General features: G+C 39.5%; 1 protein-coding gene across 1 annotated transcript in view; it reads right to left on the bottom strand.

Annotated features, from left to right (window-relative positions):
• The window catches only part of LOC115223865 (mitochondrial carrier homolog 2), a 41,055-nt gene extending 25,605 nt beyond the window's left edge, over positions 1-15,450 (bottom strand). The window contains exons 1-2 of the mRNA XM_029794564.2: positions 15,293-15,450; positions 3,107-3,191 (exon numbers count right to left, since the gene is read on the bottom strand). Coding sequence (XP_029650424.1) covers positions 3,107-3,191; positions 15,293-15,373 — 166 coding nt within the window. The 5' untranslated portion in view covers positions 15,374-15,450. The remainder of the gene's footprint in view (positions 1-3,106; positions 3,192-15,292) is intronic.
• Positions 15,451-20,544: the final 5,094 nt, after the last annotated feature.

Below are 20,544 nucleotides of genomic sequence, written 5' to 3'. Positions count from 1 at the left end.
AATGCACAAATGTCTGGAAAGCAAACAATGTATGAGTCAGATACATGCTTGTGTGTGTATGGAGGGAAGAGAATCAGGTGTAGTGTTGGCGAATCTCAGGAAGCATGGAAGTTTTGAAGGATGCAGTGCTCCGACAACTAACAACTGATGCCGGCAGTTTGTTCCATGCTTCAGCAACTCTCAGCGTGAAAAAATGTTTCCGAAAGTCATGGGAGCTGTGCTGTTTTCTGACTTTGTAAATATGTCCACGGGTGTTAGACGGGTGGAGTTTGAAAGGTGCTCAGAGTTATTGTTTGTAAGATGGTTAATAATTTTATGGGTGTAATAATAATGGTTTCAAATTTTGCCACAAGGGTAGCAATTCTGGACCCCAGTGTTCACATAAATGTCAAATGTTTTGGTGTGTGATTTTCCCCCCTAACTCTGGTGTTTTGAGTAACACTGACAAACAAGGTTGGAGGACCAACCTCCCTAGTTCGTTTACAGAGCTTAGATAAACTTAAGTACATATATGCAGGATTGAAGCATTGGTGTAATCATGATGTTCTGGTGATCTGAAGAGCTGGACTACTCTATCTACATTGATTTGTAAATGTAGAATTGTAATGTGTAACGTGTAGCATGCATATAGGTGCAGACATGTAAAATAATTTATTATACAGTGAAATTATTATTACATGATGATGGCTGTGAAAGGGCCATAATCCTACAGATATCAAGGGGTTAAAAAAATATATTCACCTCTCATACCTCCTGACTTTTTATGGTATACTAGCACTATGCTAGTGCATGCATATACAGCTGCGTGCATGCGCACATACGCGCAAGCACTGTCCAAATCTCCGACCAATCACATACAGCTAGCTGGCATTCAATTGACGTATCAAGTTTCGGGCATTTTGATTGGGTTTTGGATAGAAAATTCACAAAAAAATCACTTCTATTGATCTTTTAATGGCTTTGCGGGATGACTGGGGAAATGTAAAGATGTGCACGACCACCCTTGGACGGTTTTGAATGACCATAGAAAGTGCGGGCCCTCTAACTGAAAAATTGTGGATTTGTATAAAGGACACACACACAGACATTTTGCCGTTTATATATAGAGGGATCATCATCCACCTCATTTAATGTCTACTCTGCATGCTGGCATGGGTTGGAAAGTTTGACAGGAATTGGCCAGCTGCAGAGCTGCCTGGACTCAGGTTTGTCTGTTTTGGCATGGTTTCTATGGCTGGATACCCTTTCTAAAGCCAACCTCTTTACAGAGTGTACTGGAGGCTTTAAACATGGCACCAGCACTTTCATGCAGCACTGGCAGAGGTGCTTTTGCATGGTACCAGCATCCACAAGCCCGCAAAAATAGGACCTCTCAGTTGAGAGAGGAATATGGAGGACATGACACTCTTTCCTACTCTAGGCACAAGGCCCAAAATTTTTTGGGGGATAAAATAACATAAGAGAGAGAATCATCATCATCATTCGGGTGGTTCTCTTACGTGCCACCGTATAACATTTTCTCTCTTCTATGAGATCAGTGACAGTGAGTCGTTAGAAAAATATATAGTAATTAGCAAGTGGAATGAGCTAGTGATTAACACATGCTGAAGACGGGTAACTGCCCAGAAACTCAAGTCCATGTGTATCATGTAAAGCTAGAGATGGGAGCAATGATCCCCCTCTCACAAATACTAATCGGGCACAGAATGTGTGTCGTTAGCCAGCTGGAGGAGATGTCTTTCCATGGGGCTATAAACATCAGTAGCACTGTCTTGTATAGGACGCCGCACTTAGTTGGCAAATATATATATACACATACACATAAAGGCGGCGAGCTGGCAGAAACGTTAGCATGCCGGGCGAAATGCGTTGCTGTATTTCGTCTGCCGTTACGTTCCGAGTTCAAATTCCGCCGAGGTCGACTTTGCCTTTCATCCTTCCGGGGTCGATAAATTAAGTACCAGTTACGCACTGGGGTCAATGTAATCGACTTAATCCGTTTGTCTGTCCTTGTTTGTCTCCTCTGTGTTTAGCCCCTTGTGGGTAGTAAAGAAATATATATATATACACATACACAAATAAGCACATAAATGCAAAAGGAGGTAGAAAGAAATAGTACTGGAATACCTAAGGCAGAGTAATATGCTTTTGCTAAAACTGCAAAATCTTCACAAAACAGTTTGTAAAGATTTTGCAGCTATAATAAAAATTTACGGCCAGTTTATTAGATCGACCCCAGCACATAACTGGTACTTAATTTATTGACCCCCCCGAAAGGATGAAAGGCACAGTAAAGAATATAAAGACAGACGAAATACTGCTAAACATTTCACCTTTATGTAGCATGTCTCATTTCTCTTTTTTGTTGTTCGAAAAAAAGTTCGTTTTCCATGATTTTGTTTTTATGTTTTCGTTTCTCATTGTGTTCAACGTTTTTTTGATGTCCTGTACCCATATATGCATGTATATATACATATATATGTAGCTATGTACATATATGTATATATACATATATTTATATATTATTTATATTCATCATCATCATCATCATCATCGTTTAACGTCCGTTTTCCGCGCTAGCATGGGTTGGACGGTTCGACCAGGGTCTGGGAAGCCAGGGGCTGCACCAGGCTCCAGTCTGATCTGGCAGTGTTTCTACAGCTGGATGCCCTTCCTAACGCCAACCACTCCGCGAGTGTAGTGGATGCTTTTTACGTGCCAGGGGAGTCTGGCATCGGCCACGATCGGTTGGTGCTTTTAACGTGCCACCGGCACGGAAGCCAGCCATGGCGGCGCTGGCATTGGCCACGTTCGGATGGTGCTTTTTATGTGCCACCGGCACAGAAGCCAGTCGAGGCGGTGCTGGCATCGGCCATGTTCGGATGGTGCTTTTTATGTGCCACCGGCACGGAAGCCAGCTATGGCGGGGCTGGCATCAGCCACGTTCGGATGGTGCTTTTTATGTGCCACCGGCACAGAAGCCAGTCGAGGTGGCGCTACACACACACATACATTCAAACACGCAAAACAAACTGAAGAGCTCATATATAAGACGTCTCATTATTTTAAAATCTTAAGCCAAGAATTGAAAAGTAAAGTTTCTTACTATATCGGAACACACTGGGGTAGGCTAACATTGGTTTCCCAGTAAATGTCCGTGTTTGGTACAATTTCATAGGTTCATGACCAATCTGAAAAAACATCAAAGAAGCATCAAAGTTAATGAAAAAAAAACAATTTAGATAAAAGAATTCGTGGTTTAACAGCAAACAGATTTGGTTGTATTTTTACAGAAACAAACAGAATATTATGATATTACCCGCAGGAGTGGCTGTGCGGTAAGTAGCTTGCTTACCAACCACATGGTTCCGGGTTCAGTCCCACTGCGTGGCATCTTGGGCAAGTGTCTTCTACTATAGCCTCGGGCCGACCAATGCCTTGTGAGTGGATTTGGTAGACGGAAACTGAAAGAAGCCCGTCGTATATATGTATATATATATATATGTGTGTGTGTGTGTTTGTGTGTCTGTGTTTGTCCCCCTAGCATTGCTTGACAACCGATGCTGGTGTGTTTACGTCCCCGTCACTTAGCGGTTCGGCAAAGGAGACCGATAGAATAAGCACTGGGCTTACAAAGAATAAGTCCCGGGGTCGATTTGCTCGACTAAAGGTGGTGCTCCAGCATGGCCACAGTCAAATGACTGAAACAAGTAAAAGAGAGTAAAGAGAGTATTTAGATGGCACGGACGAAGCGCTATTTTCCTTGGGAAAATGTCTCAGAAAAATCATGGCAGGTCCCTTATGTGAAGTTGTGTCTCCCATAAGCGTCTTTGATGATCCCTTTTTTTTCTGAATATATGCTGCTGATATTGGGGTGCATCATGTGTGTATATGTCCTTAATGCAATCTCAGATAAAAACTTCTGTTTCTCGAATGCATCCTTCTAAAATCTATTTCACCTGATGACATAGCTCAAACTATGAAAGAATTTTTTACATTTTGTATTAGTGCAGATATTTAAATAATTTATTTATTACTAGCACTATGACCTGGCAACGCCGGGTCATAGTGCTAGTGCATGCATATACAGCTGCGTGCATGCGCACATACACGCGAGCACTGTCCAAATCTCCGACCAGTTACATACAGCTAGCTGGCATTCAATTGGCGTATCAAGTTTCGGGTATTTTGATTGGGTTTTGGATGGATAGAAAATTCACAAAAAAGTCACTTCTATTGGCTTTTTAATGGCTTTGCGGGGTGACTGGGGAAATGTAAAGATGTGCACGACCACCCTTGGACGGTTTTGAATGACCAATGAAAGTGCGAGCCCACTAACTGAAAAATTGTGGATTTGTATAAAGGACACACACACAGACAGACATTTTGCAGTTTATATATAGAGAGATTAAATATGATAACATAAGTTATTTACAAGCTTTTTGAGTCATGAAACATATTTGTCATGATATTTGGATTTTTTATCATTGAATAAAGATTCATCAAAATCTTGCTCAGTCATTGTATGTATGTACTGCTTATATCTTGCTCAGAGATTTAATATAACATTCGCTCTCTTCTACGAGATCAGCAACAGAGAGCCACTAGAAAATATATAGCAATTTGCAAGTGGAATAAACTTCCATCACTAGCTGGTGATTAACTCATGCTGAGGATGGGTAACCCCTCAGAAACTGAAGTCCATGTGCATCACGGACCTCTCCTGGCAAATACTAATCGGACACAGAATGTGTGTCATTAGCCAGCTGGAGGAGATGTCTTCCTGGGGCAATAAACATCAGTAGCACTGACCTATATAGGATGCCACACTTAGTTGGTAAATATGTTACGGTTCCGTACACTGCTACTGTTTATATCTCGCTCAGAGATTTAATATAACATTCTCTGTCTTCTACGGGATCAGCGACAGTGAGTCGTTAGAAAAATATATAGTAATTAGCAAGTGGAATGAGCTAGTGATTAACACATGCTGAAGACGGGTAACTGCCCAGAAACTCGAGTCCATGTGTATCATGTAAAGCTAAAGATGGGAACAATGACCCCCTCTCACAAATACTAATAGAGCACAGAATGTGTGTCGTTAGCCAGCTGGAGGAGATGTCTTTCCATGGGGCTATAAACATCAGTAGCACTGTCTTGTATAGGATGCCACGCAAAAGGAGGTAGAAAGAAATAGTACTGGAATACCTAAGGCAGAGTAATATGCTTTTGTTAAAACTGTAAAATTTTCACAAAACTGTTTGTAAAGATTTTGCAGCTTTAATAAAAATGGATTTATCTGTGTGTATATATATATATATATTACTCTTTTACTTGTTTCAGTCATTTGACTGCGGCCATGCTGGAGCACCACCTTTAATCGAGCAACTCGACCCCGGGACCTATTCTTTGTAAGCCCAGTACTTATTCTATCGGTCTCTTTTGCCGAACCGCTAAGTGACAGGGACGTAAACACACCAGCATCGGTTGTCAAGCAATGCTAGGGGGACAAACACACACACACACACACATAGATATATACAACAGGCTTCTTTCAGTTTCCATCTACCAAATCCACTCACAAGGCATTGGTCAGCCCGGGGTTATAGCAGAAAAACTTGCCCAAGTTGCCACGCAGTGGGACTGAACCCAGAACCATGTGGTTGGTTAGCAAGCTACTTACCACACAGCCACTCCTGCGCCTATATATATATATAATATATATATATATATATATATATATATATATATATATATGTATATATATATATATATATATGATACAAGCAATGATATTATATGGCAGTGAAACATGCAGAAGGTATGGAGAAACTAGAAAGGAATGAAGCTAAACATGCCTCTGCAGGATGTGCAATATCAGTGTGCATACAAGAAGTGCAAATGCATTGAGAGAAAAACTGAGCTTAAGAGGCGTCGAATGTAGTGTGTAAGAGAGAAGACTGCAAGGGTATGGAGTCTTTGATGCACATGGGTGAGAGAACAGCCATAGAAAGTGTCAGTTGCTAAATGTGGATGGGACTTGTAGAAGAGGGAGACCCAGGAAGACACGGGATGAAGTAGTGAAGAACCAACCTCAGGATGTTGAACTTCATCATCATCATCGTTTAACGTCCGTTTTCCGCGCTAGCACGGGTTGGATGGTTCGACCGGGGATCTGGGAAGCCAGGGGCTGCTCCGGGCTCCAGTCTGATCTGGCAGAGTTTCTACGGCTGGATGCCCTTCCTAACGCCAACCACTCCGCGAGTGTAGTGGGTGCTTTTTACGTGCCACCTGCACAGGTGCCAGGGGGGATCCGGCATCGGCCACGATCGGTTGGAGCTTTTAACGTGCCAGCGGCACGGAAGCCAGCAAAGGCGGCGCTGGCCCAAGGCGTTCATAGAGATAAATGGAATTTCATTGTGTTTAAGATTTGTTCATTCCAGGCAAGAACGAGGTCCTTGAAACATATTTTCTCAATACTCCTATATTCAAGCTGTACTGTCTCCAAGACCAATTTCCCAACACCCATCCTTCCATCATCATTCTTTTAATTAAAGAACCATCTCGGTTGCTGTAATTATAATTATATGAGAGCAGAGATGCATATATTCCATCCATCCATTATTCTGTAAAATGTAAAGCTTATTTTACACCATGTAAAATTAATCTTGCATCTTTTCATGGCTTTGAGATTTCAATGATGTGATTGTTAATTTTTAAAATGACACAATAAGATAGCTATGAATGACTATATCTGACTAGTTTGAACATAAAATAGGTAGAATATTTTGGCCAGATATGGCCGGTTTAAATGCTAAAGGGTTAACCTTCCAGCCCCTGGCATAAGCCACTTCCTTAAATACACCAAAATTTGAAACCCAATATTTTAAAAGCACAATCTGTTCGTTTGCCAGCACCGTCTAGCACTTGTGCGGGTGGCACGTAAAAAGCACCCACTACACTCGCGGAGTGGTTGGCGTTAGGAAGGGCATCCAGTCGTAGAAACACTGCCAGATCAGACTGGGCCTGGTGCAGCCTTCTGGCTTCACAGACCCCAGTTGAACCGTCCAACCCATGCTAGCATGGAAAGCAGACGCTAAATGATGATGATGATGATGATGATTAATCACAAGAGGTAAATGCTTAAAGGTAAATGTTTACAGGTAAACTGTTTATAACATGATGTTGCAGGAAGATGTTTTCAAAGTCATTGTGTATCATCCAGAAACATCCCTGGTCACAGATTTACCATTTATTAGTACAGACCAATGATTCTCAACCAGGGTCCATATGACCCTTGGGGGTCTATATGTTGCTTGGGAGTCCATTTAAGGTTTTATTAAAGTGTATGTACCATTATTTGGTTATATTTCTACAATACATAAAATATATTAACATTTTTTTAAATATAATTCCTAATGATTTCAAATTTTTGCCACAAGGGCAGCTTGGGGGAGGGGATTAAGTTCACTGCATCAACCCCAGTGCGTAACTGGTACTTATTTAATCGAGCCTGGAAAGATGAAAGGCAAAGTCGACCTCGGCAGAATTCGAACTCAGAACTTAAAGATGGATGAAATACCACTAAGCATTTCACCTGGCATGCTAACGATTCTGTCAGCTCACTGCTTTAATACAATTCCTAATAATATTTAATTAAGCGTAGGAGTGGCTGTATGGTAAGTAGCTTACTTATGAACTACATAGTTCTGGGTTCTGTCCCACTGTGTGGCACCTTGGGCAAGTGTCTTCTACTATAGCCTTGGGCCGACCAAAGCCTTGTGAGTGGATTTGGTAGACGGAAACTGAAAGAAGCCCATCATATATATGTATATATATATATATATATATATATATATATATATATATATATGTATGTGTGTGTATATGTTTGTGTGTCTGTGTTTATCCCCCAACCATCACTTGACAACCGATGCTGGTGTGTTTACATCCCCGTAGCTTAGCGGTTCAGCAAAAGAGACTGATAGAATAAGTACTGGGGTCGATTTGCTCGACTAAGGGCAGTGCTCCAGCACGGCCACAGTCAAATGAAAAACAAGTGAAAGAGTAAAGAGCATAAAAATACAATAGGATTTCTTTTTAACATGGGGGCCCAGTAGATTAAAACAGGAATCAAAGGGGTCCATAGGCAAATGATTGAGACCCACTGACGTAGACAGTTTCTAGTATGTAAATGTAAAAGCAAAGACACACACACATACATGCATGTATATACACACATAGCAGGCTTCCACACAGTTTCTGCCGACCAAATTCAGACTTAATCCATTAAGTTTAATACTGGAGGTCTTTAGCAGACTTTGGTCTGTTGCAAGTATTTGTACCAGATCTTAATTCCCTAGCTCAATTTATCTCGTCATATATCTATGTTTGTGTGTCTGTGTCTGTCTTGAAACCGAAGATGGTTGTTTTTCTAGTGCTGAATGACTGGTTGAACGACCAAATCCAAGCTTCTCTGCTAGTTCCTCAACAGTTACGATGGGATTTTGTTTCACCAGAGTTTGCAGGATGTCCTCGTTGAGCTCTATAGATCTTCCAGGACGAGGCACATCTTCTAGGCTGTAATTTCCAGCTCAGAATTTCTGGAACCACTGTTGACACTGCCTTACGCTTATTGTCCGATCCTCATATACTGCATTAATATTCCTCGCACTTTCTGTTGTGTTGTTGCCTTTATTGAACTCATAAAGCAAAATATGCTCCTTTGTCACTTCCATTATAGCTTTGATAAAATAACTGTCAAAATTGAACCGCACTCTTCAAAACTTGCACTAAGAATAAAGACAAGGTAAAATTACTACCTGCTTTTAGAGCAAGTTGATGCAGGTAGTTTATTCTGTCCCCTTCTGACTTTTAGTTCATGCAATTGAAAAAAACTACTTATGGGATGATCTAATATATATTAATAACTGGGGGCTAATGCAGCTTTGCACCTCTCCTTGAAAAATGCATTTTTAAAAATAACTTTTTTGGATTCCTATGTTTGAGATGTTGGAGATTATGAAAATGCAAACAAAAAATTATTTTAATTTAATGACCCTGCCCCCAATTTAAATTTTTGATTTTGTTTGCTCTAAAGAGATCATAGCGAATTGATGAACATATGCAAATTGAAATTAAATACATACAAAAACATTAAAGTGAAAAGAATTTGCGTTTTACTTGTGTTTGCCTTAAATCATCATTGTTTAGCGTCCGCTTTCCATGCTAGCGTGGGTTGGACGGTTCAACTGGGGTCTGGGAAGCCAGAAGGCTGCACCAGGCCCAGTCTGATCTGGCAATGTTTCTATGGCTGGATGCCCTTCCTAACGCCAACCACTCCGTGAGTGTAGTGGGTGCTTTTTATGTGCCACCCGCACAGGTGCCAGACGAGGCTGGCAAACAGCCACGATCGGATGATGCATTTTATGTGCCACCGGCACGGAGGCCAGTCAGGGCGGCACTGGCAACGGCCACGTTCGGATGGTTCTCTTACGTGCCACCAACAGAACCACTGTTGATATGTGGACAATATTCCAATGAGGGTGTTACGTAAGCTATGAAGGGGATGGAACCAAATGATTCATTCTTGGAAGTTTACAAATATTAGATAATAAGGAATGGTACAAGTTACTTTTAGCAATTATTATATTTGTGTGTTTCTTAAATGACTTATAAACACCTTCCACGCTGCAATTGTTTTTGTTCCAGCACACGATCTCAGATCAGGTCACTTGCTATGCAAGTACATCTCTGTAATAAACATGCACCATTTTATGAGAAACAAACAATGTTTAATAATTAATGTCATAAAATTTAATTAGGGGCTTAAATTTCACCCCCTCCCCCAATTTTAAATTTTTGACTTTTTCATCCATTTATTTATTTATCTATTTATTCGTAAAATATATTTGTCAACTAAATGTGGCAATCCTATAGAAAACGGTGTTACTGTTGTTTTTAGCCCTAGGAAGGCATACATACCTATCTATCTATCTCTTTATACACATTTGCTTACTGAATTTAAAATTTTGAAAACATGGTTTCTTGCATATTCGGAATCTCTGTCATCTAAAATATAAGGAATAAAAAAATTATTTCGAAAAAGTCCAAAATTTTATATGGGAGTGGGGGCGGAGGAGATTAAAAAAAAATTTTTTTTTTGCATATTTGTAATCTGTAACATCTAAAACAGGAATCTGAAAAAAAAAAAAATTTTTTTTAAATGCATTTTTCAAGGAGAGGTGCGGAACTACATTAGCCCTGATAGATGATAAGTAGCTTTCTTTTTCATAGTACAAATGTGACTAATTCGGAGAAACATTACTTTCATTATTCACCGATTGTCACTCTCATAATGCAACACTTTATAATTTTGGTTCAAATTGAAAGTGTGAAACTATTTTCACTTTTTAATGAAACCTAGTTGTTGTAGAGCAGTGTCTTTCAAATAACTAAAGCTGGTTGTTGAGATAACACAGAAAATATGTAAATGAAAATAAAGTTTATTTGCTAGCCGAAAGATCACTGAATCTTTTGATACTCCATACATCAAGATTGGCAACTCAGTTTTCAAATGCATAAGGAACATACACATGCACACACACAAACTCTCTTTTATATATATAGACTTTTATAGATATAGATTAGTTGAGGCAGACTGTAGTAAAAGGAATTGATTGAATAAAATACAGGTTTCTCTCTCGCTCACTAGCATATGATAAATAATACAATATACATACTAATATATAATTATATAAAATTTATACCTGAACAGGTAAACCTAGGTGCATTTCTACTTAGTATTCAGTAAACTAAACAAAGCAATACTAAGCCACCTGTCAGTATTCCTATGAATTTCAGAAAAGTGTAAGTACTGTAGCAGAAGGAGGAGGGGAAGAGAGAGAGAGAGAGAATGCTACTTCTATTTGTAGAGGACTTCATTATTAAATATATCTTTCCTCCTTTTTAATGGTAGATTTGGTTGCTGTTTCTAGCAGGTTAGACATAAAGTTTTCTTCATTAGTTTTTTTCTACTGAGCTGGTTGAGATATTTCATGTTTCCGATCAAAATGGTTTGCTTCAGATTAGATAGAGTTTGTAACTATGGGCTGATAACTACTTTTGCCATCACATTCCTGTTGAGATACACTTGCTTTTTGATTTAATTAAATTTGAAAATAATGATGAATTCAGTAGAAGAAATTTGTCATTATTAAGTTGGTGTTTGCAACATAAATTAGCATGCAGTTTTGATGGAGGCGAGACAGGAATATTGGCAGAGTGCCAAACACCCAACTTCACTGCTTAGGAACTGAACCTGAAATCTATGTGTTCGGAAGTTAAAGTAATTGTAAATACAAAAACAGGCTCTTGTCAAGGATTGATGACATCAGTAAAGAACTGACCATTCAGGTCCCTGGTAAACACACTAAGGACTTGTTTTTATCAGAAGCTGGGCTGGCCAGTGAAAACATGACAGACCCAGCAGATGCTTGTTGTAAACAACCTATTGGAATATCATTAACAATTTTGTCTTTGGCTCCTTTTCTTTGATAGATTGTTGAGTATATACAGTTGCCGCAAGAACTTAGGGCACCCACTATAAAATTCAACAACTACTAGAATTCACTTTCATTGCAGATACACATCTCACATGTGTGCACACACAAAGCGATTCATCTTTTTTCTGCAGTTGGAATGACAACAATCAATAAATATTTTTGCATTTGAACTTCAAAAAAAGTTTTGTTCTGTGAACTAACCATATGTCTTTTTGATTTGAGAGAGTTTTAATTATAATCACGTTAAAATAGGAAGTTTGTTATCATAACACCAGAAGCAGTCTCAATATTTGATATCAAAGGTGTCAATGAAGAGTTATAGGTGCTAAAACTGTGGGGGGTGAGTTCCTAGCGTCATTTTAGTCTGAATTCAACTATGAATAATGCTTTCTCATTTTTACAAACATGGCGTTGCCAGCCTGGCCTGGCCCCCGTGCCAGTGGCAAGTAAAAAGCACCATCCGATCGTGGCCGTTTGCCAGCCCCGTCTGGCACCTGTGCTGGTGGCACGTAAAAAGCACCATCCGCTCGTGGCCGTTTGCCAGCCCCGTCTGGCACCTGTGCCAGTGGAACGTAAAAAGCACCCACTACACTCGCGGAGTGGTTGGCGTTAGGAAGGGCATCCAGCCGTAGAAACATTGCCAGATCAGACTGGGCCTGGTGCAGCCTTCTGGTTTCCCAGACCCCAGTTGAACCGTCCAACCCATGCTAGCATGGAAAGCGGACGTTAAACGTTGATGATGATGAAGGAAATAAAAATTTTACACTATCAAAATAACTGATAGAATGACAAACTGTCAAAATAATTGAAAGTCGACTTCTTTTATGCAGCCAAAACTGTGTTTTTCTCAAGAATGTAGCAATGTGCGCAGGAGTGGCTGTGTGGTAAGTAGCTTGCTAACCAACCACATGGTTCCGGGTTCAGTCCCACTGCGTGGCACCTTGGGCAAGTGTCTTCTACTATAGCCCCGGGCCAACCAATGCCTTGTGAGTGGATTTGGTAGATGGAAACTGAAAGAAGCCCGTCGTATATATGTATATATATATATGTATGCGTGTGTGTTTGTGTGTCTGTGTTTGTCCCCCTAGCATTGCTTGACAACCGATGCTGGTGTGTTTACGTCCCCGTCACTTAGCGGTTCGGCAAAAGAGACCGATAGAATAAGTACTGGGCTTACAAAATGAATAAGTCCCGGGGTCGAGTTGCTCGATTAAAGGCGGTGCTCCAGCATGGCCGCAGTCAAATGACTGAAACAAGTAAAAGAGTAATGTCATACATATTTTATCTATTTTTTTAAAAAATGAAATAGATCATTCTATGTCATTTAGATAAAAAAAAACAGGAGATACTACAGCTTAATCTGTCCCAGATCTCAACCAAAGAAACTATATTGAAGGTAGTTTCATCAATGGTCACTAACTTACTCACTATGTCCGTATATTGACCAACATCGCTAAATCAATGAATGTTTATTATAGTACTTCAGAAATTCATTTTGGGAACAACCGCTGAAGACTTTTTACCCGACGTTACGTTGACAGGTGTGGCTTCTGCTTTGCTAAACATTCACCTTAATTTCCCAACCGACGTCCACATGAAGGTTTTCATTAATAAATATAAAAATATATAACATTTTAGTTAATTAACAATGTTGGTGTGCAGTGGAACGTTTAATTAATTGTAATCGTACCAAAACGACCTTTAAACTGACGTTGGTGGATTAAAAAAAAAGTAAATACGGTCTTAAAAGGACATTTCGGGAGAGTCAACCAAGAAAAATAACCTTCATAGAGAATAAAATTATTATTTTCGTTCGAAAACAATAACAAAAATGCAGGTACCACAGAATTAATTGTCAAATGTGAAAATTCAAATATCATTTGATGGTCTGCTACAAATTTAATTTCATTTAAGAGATTTATTACAATACAGAGAAAATACGAAACAATAGTAAAATTTATGATAATACGAGAAAAAAAAAAGACACTAGTAAATCCTGTTAATTGCAGGTATTAATTAATTAATGACACCAACGTCTCTTCTTTGTGTTCAATGTCAACAACACAACCAACATATTCCATTCCGGTAGTTCGCTGGTTCGATATTCGTTGGGTTTTTTTTTTTTTTTGTATCATACCTTGCAGGAAATCTGAGAATGTTGAAGTTGTAAATTTAGACAGTTACTTCCGCGATATCCTAAATACCTTTGCATTAATTACTAATTGAATACCTTTATACTCTGAGATCAAATTCCGCCAGTGACTCACAGGGGGGGTCGATAAAATAGAACTAGTCAAGTATTGGGGACTAATGTAAATCAATTTAGGGATCCTTTCCCCTAAACTGGAGACCGACAATCTTTGCCAAACAGAAATCGATATTTAAACAAGGAATAATAATAATGAGAAATTGCTAATTCAACAAACATTATTAACAAAGATATACACAAATATTTATAAAATTATTATTAATAGTTTCTTGTATGAACTCAAGATTTTTGGTTTTGACATTCATGCCTTTCCCCAAGAACAGTATCATTGGTAACCTTATCACAATTCTGTAAAATAAACTGCTTTTTTAAAAAATCGTTAGGAACATAAGAGCGAGATAATTTATAAGATAACACTATAAATTTGATTATCTATATACATATAAATTTTAATACACACACACATACATATATATTACATATTTATGTTTGTGTGTTTGTATATATATATATATGTATGTATGTGTATATATATATAATATATATGTATGTATGTGTATATATATATATATATATATATATAATATATATATATATGTATGTGTATGTATATATAATATATATATGTATGTGTATGTATATATAATATATATATATAAATATATATATATATATAAATATATATAATATATATATATATATATATAAATATATATATATATAAATATATATAATATATATATATATATATAAATATATATAATATAATATATATATATATAATATAATATATATAATATATATATATATAAATATATATAATATATATATATATATATATAAATATATATATATATATAATATATATAATATATATATATATATATATAAATATATATATATATAAATATATATAATTATATATATATATATAATATATATAAATATATATATATATATATATAAATATATATAATATATATATATATATATATAAATATATATAATATATATATATATATATATAAATATATATAATATATATATATATATAAAGTGTGTATGCGTATAATAGTAGGTAATGTGGTGTTTGTGGATCATTTTGTACTTTGTACTTATTTCCTGTCAGTAAACCAGACTAAATACACAAAACGTGAGTAAAATTATTCAGGAAGATAAATAAATGATTAGACACACAAGAGACGGTGCTTGGCCAGGTTTGTTGGTCAAATATACCTATGTAGGCAAATAGAAACGAACTGGCAACGCGGAAATACTTTTAACTTAGAAAATAACGATTTAAAAAGAAGACAAAACCAACAGTAAAAAAGATATGGAAAGGTGTTTTACAGTTGGTAACTATCGAAGAGGAACGACACCCTTTGCTAATAGAGGTTAGAGAAGGAGCGACTGGGGTTGAAACGATGATACACGTGTCGTATTGCAGACGTTTGTTTAGAAGACATACGGGGAAATAAACGAAGCCAGGCGTGGATTACTGACGCTGGAAGAGTCTTACCTGGATTAGAAACTTCGCATACGACAAAGGGTGGAAAACAGAGGTCAAGAAAGCCCCAAATCCATGTTCTACAGTGACCATTGTGGCAGAGTGAATCAAATATGAAAACCTTAAATGACTGGAAAGTCCTACAACAAAGGACAGTAACTCTAGAATAGAGCTTTCTCAATTATCTCCCTCTTCGGCTAGTGTTGAAATCTTGAAATTTTCAACTTTGGAGTCAGTTCTTGTCAGAGTTTTCGCTTTGAGCTGGCAGAAACGTTAGCACGCCGGGCGAAATGCTTAGCAGTATTTCGTCTGCCACTACGTTCTGAGTTCAAATTCCGCCGAGGTCGACTTTACCTTTCATCCTTTCGGGGTCGATTAAATAAGTGCCAGTTACGCACTGGGGTCGATATAATCGACTTAATCCGTTTGTCTGTCCTTGTTTGTCCTCTCTATGTTTAGCCTCTTGTGGGCAATAAAGAAATAGGTATTTCGTCTGCTGCTACTTTTCTGAGTTCAAATTCCGCCGAGGTCGACTTTACCTTTCATCCTTTCGGGGTCGATTAAATAAGTACCAGTTACGCACTGGAGTCGATATAATCGAATCAATCCGTTTGTCTGTCCTTATTTGTCCTTTCTGTGTTTGGCCCCTTGTGGGTAGTAAAGAAATAGGTATTTCGTCTGCCGTTACGTTCTGAGTTCAAATTCTTCCGAGGTCGACTTTACCTTTCATCCTTTCGGGGTCGATTAAATAAGTACCAGTTACGCACTGGGGTCTATATAATCGAATTAATCCGTTTGTCTATCCTTGTTTGTCCTCTCTGTGTTTGGCCCCTTGTGGGTAGTAAAGAAATAGGCCTTTTTAAAAAGCATTTGACTATAAAATTCTTAGTTTGACAGGCTTGACTTGTGGTTAAGAAACTCGCTTTGCAGCTACGAGGTTTCAGGTTCAGACCTACTGCGTGGCACCTTGGGCAAATATTTTCTACTATAGACCTAGGCTAGCTAATGTCTAATGAATGAATTTGGTAGACGGGAACAGAGTGGAGGCCTGTTGTGTATATTTGTGTCTGTAAATATGTCTTGCTGTTCTTCCCTATCACTGCTTGATAACCGGTATTGGTTTGTTTACATCTCTGTAACTTAACGAGTCAGCAAATAATTTCTGAAAGAATAAGTACCAGACTTTACTCTTTTACTTGTTTCAGTCATTTGACTGCGGCCATGCTGGAGCACCGCCTTTAGTCGAGCAAATCGACCCCGGGACTTATTCTTTGTAAGCCCAGTACTTATTCTGTTGGTCTCTTTTGCCGAACCGCTAAGTAACGGGGACGTAAACACACCAGCATCGGTTGTCAAGCAATGCTAGGGGGACAAACACACACACATATATACATATATATATACATATATATACGACGGGCTTCTTTCAGTTTCCGTCTACCAAATCCACTCACAAGGCATTGGTCGGCCCGGGGCTATAGCAGAAGACACTTGCCCAAGATGCCACGCAGTGGGACTGAACCCGGAACCATGTGGTTGGTTAGCAAGCTACTTACCACACAGCCACTCCTACGCCTATGGCGTCTATTTGTTCAACTAAATTCATCAAGACAGTGCCCCAGTATGGCCACAGTTCAATGATTGAAACAAATAAAAGAGAGTCTGGTTCACATGCTTCATTTGACTGTCTCCACACATATTCTTGGTAGGTGGTCAGAAATAAGGTAAAGGATGGCTCGTCTGAGAAAATAACCTTCTTCCACTGCTCTAGGGACCAATTCTGTAGGTTTTTACTCCACGCTAAATGCTTTGCAACGTTTGTTTTTGAAAGTAGTGGTTTTCTGATTGCAACCCTCCTATGAAATCCAGCTTTGTGCAGCTCCCGGTGAACAGTTTTTGTGGAAACTGGGTAATCGAGGTGGTCATTAAGCTCTGCAGTAATTTTGGGAACCATACTTTGTGATCATCATCATCGTCATTGTTTAATGTCCGCTTTCCATGCTGGCATGGGCTGGACGGTTTGACTGGGGACTGGTGAGCCAGATGGCTGCACCAGGGTCCAATCTGACTTGACAGAGTTTCTACAGCTTGATGCCCTTCCTAACGCCAACCACTCTGAGAGCGTAGTGGGCGCTTTTACATGTCACCAGCATGAGGGCCAGTCAGGTGGTACTGGCAATGGCCACACTCAAATGGTATTTTTACATGTCAGCTGCTTAGGAGCCAGGCCAGTGGCACTGGCAACACCCTTGCTCGAATGTTGTTTTTCATTTACCACTGGCACATGTGCCAGTAAAGCGATGCTGATAACGATCACAGTCGAATAGTGTTTTTTATGTGCCACTGGCATGGGGGCCAGTCAGCATCCCTGGCAACGATCACACCCTGATGGTGCTCTTAGCGCTCCACTAGCACAGATGCCAGTCATGCGGTGCGGTCATTGAATTTGATTTCGATTTCACTTGCCTCAACAGGCCTTTGCAAGCAGAGTTTAGAGTCCAATGAAAGATAGGTGTGTCTAAGTGGGCTGGTTACACCACTGGCATAGGCCACGGGTTATGGTCTCACTTGGCTTGCCAGGTCTTCTCAAGCACAGCATATTTCCAAAGGTCTCGGTCACTAGTCATTGCCTCGGTGAGGCCTAATGTTCGAAGGTCACGCTTCACCACCTCATCCCAGGTCTTCCTGGGTCTACCTCTTCCACAGTTTCCCTCAACCGCTAGGGTGTGACACTTTTTCACGGAGCTATCCTCATCCATTCGCACCACATGACCATACCAACACAGTCATCTCTCTTGCACACCACATCTGATGCTTCTTAGGTCCGACTTTTCTCTCAAGGCATTTACACTGTCGAGTATGCACACTGACATTACACATCCATCGGAGCATACTGGCTTCATTCCTTGCAAACTTACACATCTCCTAGGCAGTCACGGCCCATGTTTCACTGCCATGTAGCATGGCTGTTCGTACACATGCGACATACAGTCTACCTTTTACTCTGAGCGAGAGGCCCTTTGTCACCAGCAGAGGTAGGAGCTCTCTGAACTTTACCCAGGCTATTCTTATTCTAGTAGCTACACTTTCAGAGCACCCACCCCTGCTACTGACTTCGTCACCTAGGTAACGGAAGCTATCAACTACTTCTATTTTTACTCCCTTTGCATAAGAGTCCTATCTGAAAATTTTGGTTTTCTTCTGGAGTTTTGTTTCGACGAGGAGGTTTTTCTCTCTTTCTCAAAGGTTGTCATTACTTTCGAGACAGTACTTCTTGATACACCAAGCATTTCGGCTGTTTTTGTTATGCTAGCGCAAGGTCCTTGGTAACATTTGTTTTTGCAATTTCCATATTTCCAACTGCTTTATCATATGTTGCTGAAAACAAAAAGTTTTCCAGTGTTTTCTCTATGACAATATGAGAACAGTTTCATTGTCCTTCACTATTATTCTGTATCCACTCCCTTCTTTCACTGAATCTATCTCTGTAGCTCTCACTGTCCCCACTCTCTCTCTCTCTCTCTTCCCCCTCCCTTCCCTATGTTTCCTTGCCTCTCACCCATCCTCCGGCGTTTAACGTGTTATAGTTTTTGTCTTACCTGTTGGTGCTATGAATCTCATCTCTCTCACTCCCTGTTTGCTCCTCTGCTTGGCTGTTTTGCTTCTCACTTCAACTATTCTCCTTCTGTGGAGGCGCAATGGCCCAGTGGTTAGGGCAGCGGACTCGCGGTCATAGGATCGCGGTTTCGATTCCCAGACCGGGCGTTGTGAGTGTTTATTGAGCGAAAACACCTAAAAGTTCCACGAGGCTCCGGCAGGGGATGGTGGTGATCCCTGCTGTACTCTTTCACCACAACTTTCTCTCACTCTTACTTCCTATTCCTGTATTTCAAAGGGCCGGCCTTGTCACTCTCTGTGTCACGCTGAATATCCCCGAGAACTACGTTAAGGGTACACGTGTCTGTGGAATGCTCAGCCACTTACACGTTAATTTCACGAGCAGGCTGTTCCGTTGATTCGGATCAACCGGAACCCTCGTCGCCGTAACCGACGGAGTGCTTCCATATTCTCCTTCTGCTTAACAAGTTTTATTTCTGTCTTCTCAATTTTTCTTTTCAAGCAAATTTGACATACACCAGAAGGCTTCATTAGAATCAACAATATAGAGTTGACCATATCTTCTACGGTCATTGTTTTCAGGATGTAAGTGGCTTGTGATGATAGACTTGTCCTTGCAAGCAGAAACAATATAGGCCTTGACCAGTGGGTCATGTGACATTGGCCCCAAAATGAGGTGAATGAATACATTGAATTATATTTTCTGATGTTCTGACTAAGGTTTATTCCTTCAATGTTGGTACTCTCAATAAGTTGTTTTAATTGGTCAGGATATTCCTGTAGATTCGGCAAAGAAACCTTACCATTAAGGTGGCGAGCTGGCAGAAACGTTAGCACGCCGGGTGAAATGCTTAGCGGTATTTCGTCTGCCGTTACGCTCTGAGTTCAAATTCTGCCGAGGTCGACTTGCCTCCAGTTCATTCAGCTGGCAAAAATCAGAGGCAAAGTGGCAAAGAGGAGGAACAGACAGGGAGTGAGAGAGAGGAGATTCATAGCACTGACAGGTAAGACAAATATAATGCGTCAGATGCAGGACGATGAGTGAGAGGCATGGAGACATAGAGGAGGGAGAGGGGAGGAAGGGGTGAGAGAGAGAGAGAGAGTAATTTAAGAGATAGATTCAGAAAGGCTGGAGGGTTATATCAGCCGTAATGTTGTATTAACAACAAACAAGATGAGGACAAATATCCGTCAAATATAAATAATGTAAATAACGTTAACGTACATAATTCCTCATCTCTTAAATATAGAACTTCAAACACACTTGTTCCCAACAATGTCTTAGTTTACTCAGGAAGTACAGCTTCACAATCTGTAGCACTTTGATCTTTTTGGTACACTGACAAACATCCAGTTTTGGCTTCTCTTTACCTCTCTCCTCTTTTGTTCTATTGCTCTATGTTAGCTGTTTTCTGCCCGTCTTTCCATGCCAGTCTTTCAGTTTTATTGTTTTATCAACAATGCTATTCTCTTGCCATGTTAACTTAGATATGATTTCTTGCTCTAGCCACAAACCTGGTCTGTAGTTTCTGTTATATTGTATCATCAAACTCCAAGTTGTCCTCTAATTAATGGTCTCTATTGCTTTCTTTTTGTCATGTGTAAACTAGAAAACCCTGAAAATATTTTTCGCAGAGGGATATTTT

Source organism: Octopus sinensis, linkage group LG24 (assembly GCF_006345805.1).
Source record: "Octopus sinensis linkage group LG24, ASM634580v1, whole genome shotgun sequence".
In the NCBI taxonomy this organism is placed as follows: Eukaryota; Metazoa; Mollusca; class Cephalopoda; order Octopoda; family Octopodidae; genus Octopus; species Octopus sinensis.
The sequence above is the reverse complement of the archived record's forward strand: the minus strand, read 5'-3'. Positions and strand labels throughout refer to the sequence as shown.